Below are 16268 nucleotides of genomic sequence, written 5' to 3' on the forward strand. Positions count from 1 at the left end.
AATGTCAATTCAGATTTTACCTCCTGAAGTTTTAGAGAGAATTTTACTCTCCGCAAACTTAACCCACAAGGATATTATTAATTTTTCACTAACTTGCAAAAGATTTCAAATGTGTTCGGATAGCAACGAAATTTGGAGGGAGTTGTATTCTAAAGAAATTTTTGATGCGTTAAATTTAAATGACACTGAAGAAGAAATTGATTGGAAACAACAGTTTATTGTGTACACACAAACAAGTAAGATTCTTAAGATTACGCTAAGATGTACATTTTTAAAAAAATATTTATAAATAAATTATGGTTGGCAATCCGATCATTTTTTTTTATTTGGGGGGGGGGGTGGATTTTTGTAAGAATCTGAATCCGGCGCAAATATTGGGCAAATTGCCAACCCTAAAATAATTCCAGACACAAATTTGCCGTTGAAAATTTCTTTTAGGCCGTCTTGTTGAAGAAAAAGTCACATCGCTATCATCAAAATTTTACAATAGAAGCGAATTATCTTTCTGTGATCTCAAAGAGTTTGACGATTTACTTCTTAAGGAAAGTTTATATTGTATCTGTTGTTAAGTATTTTGTCCATCTTTCCGAGATATGTAGATAATACATAGTTTCGAGACTTAATGCAATTCAAATCTATCCTATTCCTACCAATTAGAACGGTTTTTGTCTGTTATTTATCTTTTATTAAGATCTCATTAACCGTTGAGCTGTAAGGAAAATTATCCTGTTTCAAATGCTGCTTGTTTTTTTTTATATATATATTGTTTGTAATTTCACCTTCAACTTTAGTTGTGAAGCAACTAGTTAATTAAATTTTTTTTTCGAAATATAAATTTAAATAATGAACAGAGAAACCCAAGTAAAGACTTTACACATTTGTACATTCTTCACTCGTTGCGTTCCAAACTTAATGACAAGAACTCCAATACAGACCTTACTTACAAGGTAATTTATTACACCATTCATATACAAGATGTTTATTATTCAATAAAAAGTATTGACTAATTGAACTCAATTACCCTTTCAGAAATTAATCATAAATATCTTATTTTCTTTATTAATGTGAGGAGTTTTAAACCAGAAAATAAAATTTCCTAGTTTTTAACAAATTGTGCCCAAAAAACAGGTTTTTCCAAAGTGCCTTATTTTGAAATATTAATGAATCATAGGTAATCAATTTACAAAGTAAATGCTTCGACTTATAACTTGAAATGTAGCTAGCTCTAAAACGACTGGCAGCACAGTCTCTGTTCGCTCATAAATAAAATCGTGATTGAAAGGTATTAAAGAAATCTGATATCATAAATTACTAAAAACACACAGAAAGTGCACAGCACACATAAACGCGCAAAATAATTGACAATTTTTTAATCTAACGTAGTTCTTAAGAAATAAAGTTTTTCTCATTTTCTCAATTTGAGTTCTATTAATGTGCGCATCAAAACTGTGCTGCATTTTTAAAGTATTCTTAATACTTTGATCTCGAGATTTTAACAATAAGGTGGGGGGGGGGAGTTCTGACACATTTGCGTAAACCTGGTGTATAGGCTTTATCTTTGGACTGAGAGGATAGGTTATTAGGGATAAAATCATTCTTATATGATGAATTTCCCCCAGATTTAAGATTTTTTGGATAGGCTTCCAGGTTCCGGAGCTCCAGGCCTCCGGGTGGTCTCTGTACAGGTAAAAAATAAAAATAAGATTTTTTTTGAAGAGTTAGAGGTTAACTTATAAAACAAAATATGCTTCTTTTTGATGGTTATTCACATATTTGAAGAAAAAACATACATATTTTGTCTCATAAGCTGACATTTAACTCTTAAAAAAAATTTTTTTTTTTCATTTTTACCTGTAGAGAGACCACCTGGAGGCCTATCCAAAAAATCTTAAATCTGGGTGAAATTCATCATATAAGAATGATTTTATCCCTAATAACCTATCATCTCAGTCCAAAGATAAAGCCTATACACCAGGTTTACGCAAATGTGTCAGAACTTCCCCCCCCCCCTTATTGTAAAAATATCGAGATCAAAGTCTCCCTTTTATCATCTTTATATTTTTAGTATTATGGTCGCAAGGTAGTCAGTCATGTCCATCATAGATTATTAACTTCAGATGTGAAACAGTTTGTACAAGATACAAATTCAGGAATTGTAAACTCACAACATTTTTTGTAAAATGTCTTTTACATTCCCATGAAAAGCTAAATATGGGGCGTGCAGTAGGAAAGTGTTGATGATTTGAAGGAGGAATGTCACACGAACTTTACAATTCTATATTGCATAGTTTAAGTATTATATCCACTTACATACCCCTAAATGATAATGTTTATAGGTCTTTTCCCCCGATCGTCCTGTTTCAATAGAATAAGTTGAAAATTTAAAATAAAAACAAAGTGAATTACAATGATTTCAATTAGAAACAGACGAACAGAATTCTTATGAGATGTATGAAAAGGTTCTGGTAATGATAGCATCCTGGTGTCAACCTGAAAAACAAATTACGTACGAAAGTGTTGAAAATTCTTTGGACTCTTTGGCTAACAAAATTCTAGAATTATTGCAACTGAAAAATATTGTGGATCGGAATAAAATTCAATGTTTACAGGATTTAAGAACACTAGATAAAACTCCAGGTAGTTTGAACATTTTTCCTTCTTCTTTTTATGTCAAGGAGGGGGGGGGGGGAGTTGCTGTGTCTATTGACACGACATAACAGTTATTTTTTTTTAGAGATAATTGAGTAATTTTGTAATTTAGAATTCGAGGCCATTGTGTTGGATGTCACAAACGAGTTTCTTGTTACCGAGGGCTTCGATGGCAACAAAGAAAATTATTACCTTCCCGACAATTCATACATTAATCGTGTTCTTGAGACAAAACTTGGAATACCAATTTCCCTCAGCCTCATGTATCTGTGCCTTGTTGGTCGGATTGGGGTCAACGTGGAACCTGTAAATTTCCCCCGACATTTTTTGCTCCGATGGAGACAGTATCCTACCAGGACTGGTATCAAACAGTTCACATACATTGATGTCTTCAAGAAGGGAGCTAGGATGCAGGAATCCGAAACAAGTGAACTCTTGCCGCCTGTTGGTATTGCATTGGAACCTGATTATTTTCATGTTGCGACTCCTCGTCAAACTGCCCAGAGAATGCTTAGAAATTTGATTGCCATTGGTAAGTCAAATTTAATGAGGCGTTACTTTTAATAAAATCACTCTTATCAGTCAGAGAAGAAGATAGGAGCGAAGAGGAATGAATAAGTAAAATTTTATTTAATAAATTGCTCATAGTCAACCAATTTCGTACAAATTTCATTTTCCTTTTCTTGTTTACTAATGAAATCTTTGCGGTTGCATCTGGACTATAAACTGATGCCAGAAATCAGTGTTCTGGAGCCGGAGCCGTATTTTTCGTTAAAAACGGCTCCGGCTCCGGACTAGCTAAAAATTATTTTTTAAAGTAATATTATAATTTGGCAACGGTCTATTTCCATATAATAAACTGAAAAACTATTGTTACTTAACAAATAGACAACCATCCTTCTACTTTTATATAGCTTTAATCAAATAAAAGCAAAATATTTTATACCTATTATTTATTTTATTTTATCAAATTCAATAATGAAAAAAAATTGATATATTAATTTTAAGGTAGGAGCCGGAGCCGGAGCCGCATCAAAATTATACGGCTCCGGCACCCTGCCAGAAATATATTTATATATTTTTTAATGAAATATAAGGGGCAAAAAAATGAGTAGGTATTCAAGAAATTATATTAGATAAAAGCACCGAAAACCTTTTTTAGGCTCTTCAAGTTCCCACACGTCACGTGACTCAAACTTCACCCTCTTGCGATCAACATTAGAATTGATGCTTCTGGTGGTGAACAGGGGGGCAGAAATGTCTGACATGGGGTTTATGCTTATTAGAATTTACCTACAGCTCAATATTAATCACGAGGTAAGACAATTCTAATGCTTTAGTTTTTTTTGTAGCGAAGCTGCTCTATTATTCGAATTGTCCGTCTGTGTGTTCGTCCGTTAGCAACGGTTTAGGGAAATCGTGAGTTTATCTGCTGGATGTTGATTTATCTGGTCCTTTGGCCATTCTTTCATGCTGCAAAAGGCTGCCAAAAACAACTTTAATTTTACCTTAAAAATGAAAGCCATCTCAATTGTAACAAAGAATTTCAAAACATTCGAGATCTCCTAATAATTGTTTGCAGGAAGCCAATATATGAATTAAAAGCATTTTAGGAAATTTCGAAATGTATTTTAACTTAGTGTTACGGGGAACTACATTCAAATCCCATCATCATTTAAGGAAGTGGAAAGGATGTGTGAAGAGTGGCAGAGTGTTCCAGGTATAACTGATCAAGTAGAATATCTTCGCTTACATAGTCAGGTAAACATAATAATAGAATTACACCCACCCTGTTTACATCAACTTGGAAGTGTTTAGATAGACTATGTTAAGTTAACCTTAAGCTATGGTTGGTTTAGAATGACTTAGCTATGAGAGGTTTCAGCCTCACCCCTTATAAAACGTGTAAGTCCTTATGCATGAATTCAGTAGGATATTTTATAATTATATAAATAGAATATAAATTCATTTTTTATTAAGTGTGCAGAATAAGTAGGATAAGATGATAGAACATCATTTTAGCTTTGCCGTTGTTAAAAGCGAAGCTTTTCTATGATTAGGGTCGGTCCGTACATAACAGATAGCTCTTTTAGTTAATTTAGACATATTAAAACTTCCCTATCGATTTCAAACTTTGCATGATGATTCCTATATGAGTTATGTACGAGTTACAAAGCGAAGCGACTCTATAATCGTTACCATTAAGTCAATACGTCCATTTTAAACATGTTACTTTTTAACTTCTTCAACATCAAATTTTTATGTGATACAATTATCCGATTGGTCTGATTTTTGGAATACTGATTCCTAGGGAAACAAAGATGTTATTAGCGAAGCATCTCTATAATCAAGTCCTAAAAATGTAAGTATGTCCTTAAACAATATCCTGTATTTAGTCGTTTTTTCAGTCGATTTACTTACAATTTTGTTTCGTTGGACTTTTATACATTTATATTCTGATTATTCAGTTCTGACACAATACAAGTGTAAGTATTCGTTTGTCCTACCGTTTCAGAGCTTCGCTTACATGGATATTTTCATCCTTGTTTTTTATACTTCTATATTTCCTATTTGTTGTAGCTATGCTACAGTCTAGGTATAATATTCATATCCCCACTATTTTCGATTATTTTTAATTTTCCAGTTTCTACAATTGTTATGAAAATAAATATTTTTATTGAACTCTGATATAAAGCTTTTTATTATCTAGGCGCAGAAAGAAGCACTGCAACAAATTGATACAGAAATTACACCCAAGGAAAATAAGCCGAAAGTATTTGAATTCAAATATTTTATTAAATTTCCAAATAACCTTAAAATTGAAATATATTTTTTTTAATTTTAAATCACCTTAAAAAGATTTTTTGTTTATACATAGGCTTATTTAATTAGAAGAGAATAAATGAAGAATTTCCCCACGGAAACATAAGGTTAAACATTTTCTTTCATCCTTACAATAATTTTCTAACCGTACCTTCTAACTCCACAACCCTTAAAAAGCAAAAAATTTAAAAATCAATGAGTCCACGTTTTTTAATTTGAGTAGTTGGTATAAAAGTTTTACTATTGGGGTAAAATTTACCCCCTTAAATTTGTTTGGAGAGGTTTCAAAGGTTTAATTTTTTCGTAGTTGTGGGGGGAAAATCAATTTTTTTTTTAATTTGGCCTTGCCCAAATTCTGTTTTGGTATGTATTTATAAGTTGCCCCCTCCCCCTAAGAAAGGGTTATGGTATAATGTACTTGAACGTGTATCTTGAGCTAGCCATAGTAACTAGACAAGAAGTATCCATTTTCTTTAGAACTACATAGAAAGTTGAAACTATGGCGAATCAATGAATTTAATATCTAAATTGTCTCTTAAAGGTTTCAAGTAGGAAGTGTGACAAGACATAAGAAGTACAAATATATATGTGTTGTCTATGGCTGGGATAAGAAGTGTACAGCCTCGCAGGTTACACATTTAAATATTTTTTGGGTACTAAGTGTCTTCAAATTATTCTAAAGATATCAGGACGTGGAACTCAAAAATGCAAAATGTATTCTTTGTTGGGATCTAGAACAATGCACAATAAATTGATGTACATTCCCAACGATGATACATAAAAATACCATTTCTGTACATTACAATTAGTGATTGAAACGTTTGGACATAAAACTAAATAAACCAACCAATCAAAATTCAATAAAAGTCACCGAAGTTGTTAAGCCAACAAATAAGAAAACGTTATTATGTAACTTTAGGGACTAGTGTAATATACAGCTCAATGCCCCCTCCCTCTGCATTCCTAGCCTTCATAAGGTTGTATCGCATCCCTATTCATAATAATAAAATACCAGTCAACACAATTTACAACAATTTTGTTATAGACTTGGATTCGACAAATGAAAGTGGATCAGCTACCAAGGAAGGAGACTCAGCCGTTCTATAATGTTCTTGTCATGGATGGATCTAACAGGTAACACTTTATGGATATTACCAGGATACATATACAAGCAAAGGTTAGGGTCGGTTTGCAATTTACGTTCATAGATTTTAGGGTATTTATTCGTGTATTTTCTAAATAAATAATATTGAAATATCTGATAAATACAGTAAATTTAATGTCTTAAACACAGTTTTGTTGTCAAATTCACACCTGCATTTTTATGGGGTATGACATATTCACAGTTTTGCTGGATCTTATATAAAATAGCCTCGCAACATTTACTTAAGGAAAATAGTTTCAACTGTTATTTATGATCATGGCCGTATATTAAAAACAAATTGACAAAAACTCACCCACTTTTTGTCAAAAACACAGTGATTATACTTATACTAGTCGTAGAAATGGCAGCTCCCCATCCGACACTCTGTAGTTATTAATATTTATATTTGCTAGCGGCTTCGCCCCTAGCCATTAGGGGCTTTGCCTCTAGAGGTTAGATCAAACGAATTTTTCGTAATTTAGATTTCAAAAAAAATTTCTTTTGGTGGGGGAGGAATTTTCTTTTTAGGGGGGGGGGGAGGTAATCAACCCCACTATTTTAATTATAGTTTTAAGAAGAAAATTTTTTTTTTGGTGGGGTATTTTTAAATTTTTTTTATGGGGGTGTCTCACCCCCCAAGAAAATAGTTATAAACCTTCCCGGGACCTATGAGAAGCTACCCTGTTAAGGATAACCCGATCGGTTCAGCGGTTAGCGAGATCCTTCGCTACAAACAAACAAACTGACAAACAGACATCGTTCTACTTTGTATTATAGATGAAGCTTCGCCTTTATTGGTGTTGTCATCATTGTTTTTGTGATGATAATGGTGAGAACCCTTGGGTGCTTAACTTACATAATAGTTATTTATCGCATCGTATTTTAAACAGCTTTCCGCGGATATAAAAATGTACAATTATAAGATTAAAACTAACACAGGCTAACAAAACTGGTATTAATCTTATAATTGTACATTTTTATAATCGTACAAAACTGTATAATACGATAGAATATATGATTTTTCAGTATGGCTTGGAACCAGAATAATTCAGTTGATATTAATCGGTTTTGAAGCAACAAAGGAATTTAGGATTCTAACGTTATTTCAAATGTTCAAGGTACGCTGCTGATGAAAATTTAGAACCATGTGATCCTATTCCAATTACACACCCAGAAATTGGAAAATATTTTAAGGTATTTCATTTGTTGATTTATTTGCTCGTCTTACTATGCATGGTGTCTAAGAGGGGGAGGATAACACTTTTTGTAACCAAATCTGAAACGCAATGGAACTCAACTATAAATAAGAATTACTACACTACAATTTGTTTAAGATATATAGTATATCAAAGAAATTTCTGTCTGCTATTGTAGGGATAGAAAATCAAAGGTTTTCTACTAGTTCTATTTTATTAAGTGATAAAACTTTTTTTTTTAACTGATTTGTTTGTAGGAATTTGATGAAGAGCGAGGTTACATTCCAAATGATGAATTAATTAAAGAATATCCTGACGATCGTTTAGTATAAAATAAAATATAATTTGTGATAACTTATTTTTATATTATGCTTACACATTTATAGTGATACTTATCCCATTAATAAATCATATTGATAAAAAACTATAGAATTTATTCAAGAAAGCTTCAACAAATAATTTAGTGATAAAGAAATAGACATACAAGATTTATGGATCACATTAATTTTCAGCAACACCAAGGCCGCCAAGCGTAAAAAGTTGCGTTGACACAAAAGTAAACAAAAACTTCACTTATAAATTATCAGTGATATTACAACATTTTGAGACACATTTGGCCAGTAGCTGCGATATTGTCTTGCTCATATTCACACTTAACTCTCTTGTGTTACTAAAAAAAAGATATCTTAAAACTTAAATAAAAATAAGTTATGGCCATGACATACGATTTAGTTTTGCTGAAGCCTGCTAATTGCTATGTTAAATATATGTAATTCTTATATATACGTCAAAATTATTTAACAAAAAATATTCACCGTTACTTAAATAAAGAGAGACAGACATGTTAGGTAAGGTAGGTTTTACAGAAGACCCTTCTTTGTGTTGAATATTGAAGCTCATTCATTGGTCAGTTCGTTCATCCAGTAGGAGAGGATGGGGAAAAAGAGGTGGATCGTTATTTTAGCCAGCTGCAAGTTTCACTTACTAGAAAAGTCCATGATGATCTGGTGAAAGTAATTATAAATCAATTTGCCTGTTAATCTGAACAGACAGGTGTAGTTGAACTATATTGAAGAGAAACATTAGCAACAGGACCACACCTGCTCCAATCATAAACCTATTTATTCATTCAAAAATTAAAGCTAAATGGCAAAAAGTTATATTATCTTCTATCTTATATGATATATGGAAGAGTAATGTTTCTAAAGTGACCTATCGTTTCAGAGATCCTAATCCTTTAGATTTAAAACTTGCAAGGAAAAATATATACCTAACAAAAGATTATTTTAATGAAAACTTATGGTTTTGAAATGAGAACAGAAAAAAAATCATTTTTAATTGGTGGAAAATGTAAAAACAATAATCCTTTTTTTCTTTTTATAAAGGCATAAACTTCTTACCAAAATGTTGAATTCTCAAAATAATCCATAGTCTTCATCTTATTTGCTTTGTTGACATTCTAAAAATCATAATTTTATTTTCATTATATCTTATGAAAGCTTTTAAGAAATAAATATTAAACTAAAATAATAAAATACAATTCTTGAATTTAAGACTTTCGATAAAACAGGTCATGTGAAAATATTTTTTTTACCTCAGCATTTTTTGTTGGTTGCTGCTGGATCATAGGACTATGTTTGACATCATTCTTGTTAAGTTCTAAAATATATGTACAAGGTTAAAAATAAGGCAATACTAACACATCCAGTCTGGTCGGTGATCTCATTCTCACCTTGGGACTAGAGAATCTATGGTGACCTAGAGATTGTTATTACTTAGATCTTTAACCAAATTATGATAAAGTGAACCCTGTAGCTGGCTAAAATAACAATGATAATGGTGTAGTGACCTACAAACTCATAGCTCTATTTATGTTTGAATTTTTTGAAAGACATATCAAAAACCACTTATCTATCGAAACCACTCTGTAATTAACTTTAGACAGTCCGTAACGCTATGGGGAAAATTCATTTTTCTTGGCTGCTATTAAAGGTAGACAGCTGAAATTTTTAGTGAACATCCCTATGACATGCGCATCTAATTTTATACTTTGATCCGTCTGGCGGTCGGCCATGCATCAAATGCATATTTCCTCTTTTTTTTTCATTGTTACGAGAACTGAACATCTGCTCAATATTTCAATTAGTCTTTTTGTCCACTCTATGATTTTTGAGCTACGCTAGTTATGGATGTTGTCATATTTTTTTAGCACGTTTTAGTGCCGTAAATTAAAGCTTCTTGAATATACCTGTAGGCTTTTTGATAAAACGTGTCTCCAATCCTCTAAATTAATATTTAAATAGAAACTAACTATTAAAATATTTAATCTATCAAATGCTTTAAAAATAATATACTTGGATGCAAGAAAAAGATATGACATAGGCCATCGTTGAATTTACAATGTGCTACTTCTTAAGTTTCCGAGTAAAAAAATAATGTTTTTCAATACCTGGCTTGTAATCTTTCTCTAGCCTGCGCAACTTCAGACTCTGGATTTGTCATGCTAAAAAAGTAAGTTTTTAAAGCAGCATTTCGGAGCCGGAGCCGGGAGCAGCAACATTTTTGGTGGAGCCGGAGCCGTATTTTTCTTAAAAACGGCTCCGGCTCCAGATTAGCTAAAAATGATTTTTTAAAGTAATATTAAAATTTGGCAACGGTCTATTTCCATATAATAAACAATAAAAAAAAAAAAAAATTCTTTTAGTTTACATACCTAATAAAACAATAAATGAAAATATTAACTAATTCATTTTTTTTAAAAGAAATTTTCCAACAATTTGCTCAGTGTTTTTTGTCAATATAACGGATATAGTAAATAATAGCTAATGGCAAAATTAAATTTTTTTATTTTACAAGACCTACAAAATTTTACTTAAATTTTATTATCATATTTATGTATATACCTACAGTTATCTCTTTTTTAAAAATATTTTTGGAAATATAATAGATATAGTAAATGATAATTAACTCCAATATTAAAGAACCTTTTCCACAATAACTTTTTTAAAATGTTTTTTTTGATTATCAATAATAATATATAAACAGTTTAACTTTTAAATACCAATCTTTTGTCAATATAATAGATATAGTAAATGATAGCTAATAGCAAATAATTTTTGTTTTATTTTACAAGACCTAAACTTATAAGCAAAATTTTATTATCATAATTATGTATAAACAGTTACTTCTTTAAAAATCTTTGGAGTACTATAATAGATATAGTAAATGATAGCTTACTCCCATATATAAAAAAGTTTTTTCAAAATAACCTAAAAAATTGTCCTTTGACTATCAACAATAATGTATTGTATATACAGCTTGACTTCAAAATACTAATTTTATTCTACAGTATCTATACAGCATAACCTAATCCTAAATACTTTATCTATAAAAGTAAGCTTTAATTTTGAATGATAATTTAATAAAAAAGAAAATAGTTTTTTTCATATAAAAATGTTAAATATTAAAATTTATGTATATTAATGTATTTTAACCCCCCCCCCTGCTGATATTGTCTCTTGCTAAAAAAAAATCCCTTTTAGTTTACTTTTAACATCCAACTAAACTCAAGGTTGATCATATTTTCTTTTTTTTTTAGCAACATTTTCTGCCTTTATAGTTCTACAAATTTCTTTATTTTTACCTATCTTTAATATGTAAATTAAATTAATATGAATTATGTCATTTAGACTGATGAGGGTGCAATGTCCACCGAAATATATTTCAATAAATTGCTGGGAAGTATCAAGGACTTTTTCACTCAGTGAATTTATCATGAAAAACTATTGTTACTGAACAAATAGACACACATCCTTCTACTTTTATATAGCTTTAATCAAATAAAAGCAAAATATTTTATATTATTTATTTTATTTTATCAAATTCAATAATGAACAAAAATTGATATATTAATTTTAAGGTAGGAGCCGGAGCCGCATCAAAATTAAACGGCTCCGACACGCTGTTTTAAAGTACCAAAACTATTAAGTCTTTTCATTTCGTTTTTGTTAGATTTTAATAGTAAACCTTATTCTTCAATAAGCCTCGCAAAAGGGACCTTTATGTACTTTTGTCTTACAAGGTTAACCGTAAAAAGAACATATCTTCCATTGTATAGAAGAAATTGTGCATCATGGAAAGAAAACGAAGTAGCGGGTTTGTCGTACTTTTACACTAGCTTTTGATAGGTTATTTTAGGTTAGGTAAACGTTAATGATTGCCCCGCAGGGATTAGAGCGTCCCCAAAGGGGCTTGAAATAGGGGAAAAGCTTCTGTGAAAATACGACGAAACCCCGCCACTTTGTATTCTTTCAAGATCCATAAAATGTCCATGAATTGTAAATCCGCTAAAATTTTATTGTAGTTATTTATCCAATGACGCCGTTAAGTCAGTCACCGCCACATAATTGATATAAATTATTAAAAGTGTATGTCGACAGAATGTTAACTGTTTCGACATGGGTAAAAAATCAGCAATATCTAGTTTAGCCTTGAGTAATTCATTCCAACAGTTTTTTTGCGACAATAAAATGAAATTAAACTGACCTGTTCCATACAGTCTTAGCTGTAAGTCTTTCAATATCTGAATCCATTCTTCTAGAATCACTACTCTCACTGCTAGAGTAACTTACAATACTTAAATAACAAGAACATTCAAGTTTAACAGAAGCAAATCTTTTAAAAATATTTTAGTCCTGTTGTTTTTCAATTCTATGTACAGTTAAAAGAGAATAGTGCAAAGATTATCTAAGAAACCTATATAAAATAAACTTTCCTATTATTTGCCTTTGCTCTTTTCTGTTTATAATATTGCACTTTGATATGAAAACGAAGTTTTGAAGCTTGAATTAATTCGAAAATGATTTGCAGTATATATTATTGCAAAAATGGATTGAACCCACCTTTAATTTGGATATTTTATTTAGATTGAGAGCAGAAATTGCTAGATGCCAAAATATTTTCCCAAAAAGCATAAAAAATGTTCAGACTTTTGTAAAAATCTATTTCCCTTATTGTGATTTGAATGAAAAATTGATAACAGAAAGTCGTAATCCTTATTATTCATCCATATCTTAAGTTTACAGCCAGTTATGATTTCACCAAGAAAACCGTTGTTTTTTTGGATACAGTTATTTCTGTGACAAAGGATAACTTTATCAAAACTGACCTTTATGAGAAACCGGGGCGAAAATGCAACTATCTTTCGCCCTTATCCTGTCACCCCTCACACATTACAGAAAATATACCTTACTCATTAGCGTTAAGGCTAAAACGTATTTGCAGTGAAAATTTAGATTTTTTAAACAAATTAGATTGTTTGAAAATAAAGCTTTTATCACGTGGTTATAAAGTTAATTATATAACAAAAGCTTTTGATAAAGTAAAAATTATTGATAGAAATGTTGCTTTACAAAAAGTTGCTAAGCAATCTGAAATAAAACGCCCAGTTTTATCTTTACAATATGACCCCCGTTTACCCTCTATTTCAAATATAATTTTTAGATTTTGGAAAGTTATGGTAAAAAATCCTAGACTAAAAAGAATTTTTCCCCACCCACCGATGATTACGTGGACTAGGCCAAAAAATCTCAGAGAATATTTAATTCGAGCCAAACTTCCTGTTTTAAATGATCGAAAATCAGAGAGAAAAAAGATTGGTTTTAAACATTGTAATAGAAATTGTAATCTTTGTAAACATTCACCCAGATTTGCAAATTATTTAACATCATCAACAACAAATGAAAAATTTCCTATTCTCTCTAATATGAATTGTTTATCTTCTAATGTAATTTATTGTATAACATGTGTTAAACAATCTGGCAATTGTAGACTAAAACCACAGTACATTGGCAAAACAAAAAATCGTATTTGTGATAGATTTCATGCCCATAACAGTTCCATTAAACCAAATTCAACTAAAGCTGTAGGTATTCATTTTTCTTCTAATGGACACCAGCCCAATGATTTTCAAATGGTGCCATTAGAGCAAGTGCAGAGTAATGACCCTTGGATTTTGTTATCTAGAGAAAAATATTATATTCGTAAATTTGACCCTGTATTAAATATTAGAATGTAAAATGCAGTTGCAATGTTTTTAAAAAAATGAAAATAACAACCACACCACAATCCCCTCTTGCTACGCCCATTCAAAATCTTCAACCCTTTCTTTCAGCTGTTTTTTTGTTTGTTTTGAAATGGTCTGCTGTTAGACCATAAATAGATATGTAGCGGGAGTGTAAATATGTTTAAAATGTCAAAAAAGTTTATAGGTATGTGTTTTTATTAATATGAATTATGAAAATTTAATTTTAACAGCATTTCTAATTACATAACCTTTTATAAAGATGCGATGCATCTCTACAATTCTTCAAATCAAAAAGAAAAAAGAAACGTTAAATATCTTACTCAGATTCTTCAAAAATAGACTTTTTGTATGTATTATTTACTGATTTGTGTTTTTTTCCTTTACAGGACGATTGAGAATGATAACCTTAGTTATTGAAATATATATATGGCCTGTACAAAGATGTTAGTTTGATAAAGTAGTCTTGGGTTGAGATGGATCAATAGTTTTTAAAACTTATTATTCAGAATGCTTGGAATATGCATGTTGAACATCAACAACATTATTTTACAATAACCTGGATCCAGAATTTTCATCTTCACTCAGTGGTACACCCAATGTATAAAACCTACGCAATGGTAAACATTCTTTGTTAATATGTGATTTGATGCATTTTCGGCTGAAGATCTCTTTAACGATCGGACTGAATGGTAGTAGTTAGGTTCTAGTCTCGGCCCAACACTTCGTTATAACTGAAATGAGTGTTTCTTCTGCTGCTATGTCATATGCAAGACTTCTAGTCAGAGTAGGGAGAATGCCTTAGTCGAACATCTTATAACCATTCACAGGAAGAACTTCCCGAAAAAATCGTACAATATGAGATGCTTGAATGTAAAAAAAAACCGAACCTGTCACCCTGAACGCCACAACTCTTGAGGGAACTTGTTCTTTGTATGTTGTATTCACTGGCGGACCGAATCATATCTTGAGGTCTACTCAAAATTTGTCAATAAATGCTTTTATTTGAAATTTGAATTTTGACATTGAATTTTTGCCCTTTTGCAAAAATAAAAATTGACAAAAAATGAGAACTGTTAAACGGATTACTTTTTCATAAGACACATAGTAAACAAAAGAGTACAATCAACTGTGATTCCGAAAAAATATGTGAAATATAATAAGTCAAGCATAAGAGCCTTTTGAACATATGATGGCAGCATTAAAAGTAGAATTGCAAAATGATCATATATTTTGTGGATTGGAATAAAAAAATGTAGCTTCCCCCCTCCCCTCCATACCAGCTATATTACAATGGTAAGCATTTAATTAGTTCCTATTTTTTCGAAGCCCTTTTCTTTTAAAGCCAGACGCGGTACTCGGCGTTTCGGCCATGTTGAGACTCTCATTCTGATAACTTTCATCCCACCAGAATTCAGGATCTGTGTGGGTATCTGAATCGTCAATGTTAAGCTCCACTTGGCGGGCTGATCTCACAGTGTCTAGCTCCACATTGTCTCCGCCTCCTTGTGGAGTATCCTCCTTGTTGAGTTTGTGCTTCAACATTTTTATTTCTTAGATAAAACAGAATATTAATTTCAATATGGAAGAACGAGATCAAGTGATTTTAAATGTCTTCCAGAAGTGATTCGGAGTATTTTTTGGGTGAATATACAAGATTTGGGTTTGATTTAGTTATATTAACAAAAAGAATTAAGTTTCACCAGTGTTTTATGAAAAAAGCATTGAAATGTTAATTGACAAAATATCCTCAAATGTTTTGTTGAGTTCTAAGTGCAAATAAAATAACACGGCAAAACATAATTAAATGTGCTGTAAAAGATAAGGGTACATCAATCAAACTGTTTTTGTCAAGACCATGGTATAACTTAATTTTTCTTCCTTCATTTAGTCGTGTAGAACAGAAACCAGGTAGATGAACAAAAAATGCTTGAAGGTGCTTAACATCACATAAACTCTTTAAATAAAATAAAATTCAGTTTTCGCGAAATCTTTATAAAAAACGGAAATTCATCTCTAAATACGTCTGTGTTGCGAATAACAGGAATCTTAACATAAGCAAAAAAAACATCGCTCCATTAAATCTGCATGTTAATCTTTTTCTAAAAGTTTTTGAAACCAAAATTAATTCCATGTAAGTGATCTGAGTATAAAATTGAATCTTTTCAAAATATAGGGTCGGTTACTTTATAATATTCATTACTTCCGATTTTCGCATGTCATAATTTTGTTTTAAAAAGCGCAGAAACTGGCCCATTCAAATTTTTAGACATGATAATATTTTCGGTTTTTAAAACATTACTTAAATTTATGAATATCGTTTTCTAAAAGATCAGACACAATGTAATAAGCAACTCGTCAATTATCAATATGA

General features: G+C 31.1%; 2 protein-coding genes across 4 annotated transcripts; one reads left to right on the forward strand and one right to left on the reverse strand.

Annotated features, from left to right (window-relative positions):
* Position 1: 1 nt before the first annotated feature.
* Positions 2-8289, forward strand: LOC145316056 (F-box only protein 21-like). Of its 2 annotated transcripts, none has more exons than XM_080156343.1 (14): positions 2-236; positions 439-540; positions 850-947; positions 2066-2148; positions 2420-2637; positions 2762-3181; positions 3812-3966; positions 4330-4410; positions 5360-5405; positions 5540-5579; positions 6014-6101; positions 6518-6606; positions 7735-7810; positions 8070-8289. In XM_080156343.1, the coding sequence occupies exons 1-14, from the start codon at positions 2-4 to the stop codon at positions 8142-8144; spliced, it is 1806 nt and encodes a 601-aa protein (XP_080012469.1). In that variant the 3' UTR covers positions 8145-8289. The 2 variants fall into 2 exon arrangements, with proteins under 2 accessions (XP_080012469.1, XP_080012470.1); XM_080156344.1 differs by having other exon boundaries at positions 2066-2147; positions 2425-2637.
* Positions 8290-8804: 515 nt separating this feature from the next.
* LOC145316060 (uncharacterized) lies at positions 8805-15519 on the reverse strand. Of its 2 annotated transcripts, XM_080156347.1 has the most exons (9): positions 15210-15509; positions 14785-14868; positions 14454-14504; positions 12358-12447; positions 10262-10315; positions 10061-10095; positions 9407-9471; positions 9213-9271; positions 8805-8929 (listed from the first exon to the last, which is right to left on the reverse strand). In XM_080156347.1, exons 1-9 carry the CDS (start codon positions 15437-15439, stop codon positions 8830-8832), a joined length of 768 nt encoding a protein of 255 aa, XP_080012473.1. In that variant the 5' UTR covers positions 15440-15509; the 3' UTR covers positions 8805-8829. The 2 variants fall into 2 exon arrangements, with proteins under 2 accessions (XP_080012473.1, XP_080012475.1); XM_080156349.1 differs by lacking the exon at positions 14454-14504 and having other exon boundaries at positions 15210-15519.
* Between the last annotated feature and the right edge of the window lie 749 nt (positions 15520-16268).

This window comes from Acartia tonsa, chromosome 4 (genome assembly GCF_053477335.1).
Source record: "Acartia tonsa isolate MP-2025a chromosome 4, ASM5347733v1, whole genome shotgun sequence".
NCBI classification, from domain to species: Eukaryota; Metazoa; Arthropoda; class Copepoda; order Calanoida; family Acartiidae; genus Acartia; species Acartia tonsa.

What these genes read in the sequence shown, in the direction of transcription:
- LOC145316056 (XM_080156343.1), top strand. Translation starts at nt 2, where the DNA reads ATGTCAATTCAGATTTTACCTCCTGAAGTTTTAGAGAGAATTTTACTC. An exon ending in TAGAAATTTGATTGCCATTG is followed by an intron (nt 3,182 to 3,811) that starts GTAAGTCAAATT and finishes AACCTTTTTTAG; the next exon opens with GCTCTTCAAGTTCCCACACG. An exon ending in AAATTGGAAAATATTTTAAG is followed by an intron (nt 7,811 to 8,069) that starts GTATTTCATTTG and finishes ATTTGTTTGTAG; the next exon opens with GAATTTGATGAAGAGCGAGG.
- LOC145316060 (XM_080156347.1), bottom strand. Translation starts at nt 15,439, where the DNA reads ATGTTGAAGCACAAACTCAACAAGGAGGATACTCCACAAGGAGGCGGA. An exon ending in GATGAAAATTCTGGATCCAG is followed by an intron (nt 12,448 to 14,453) that starts GTTATTGTAAAA and finishes TTGTTATTTAAG; the next exon opens with TATTGTAAGTTACTCTAGCA. An exon ending in GCTAAGACTGTATGGAACAG is followed by an intron (nt 10,316 to 12,357) that starts GTCAGTTTAATT and finishes TTACTTTTTTAG; the next exon opens with CATGACAAATCCAGAGTCTG.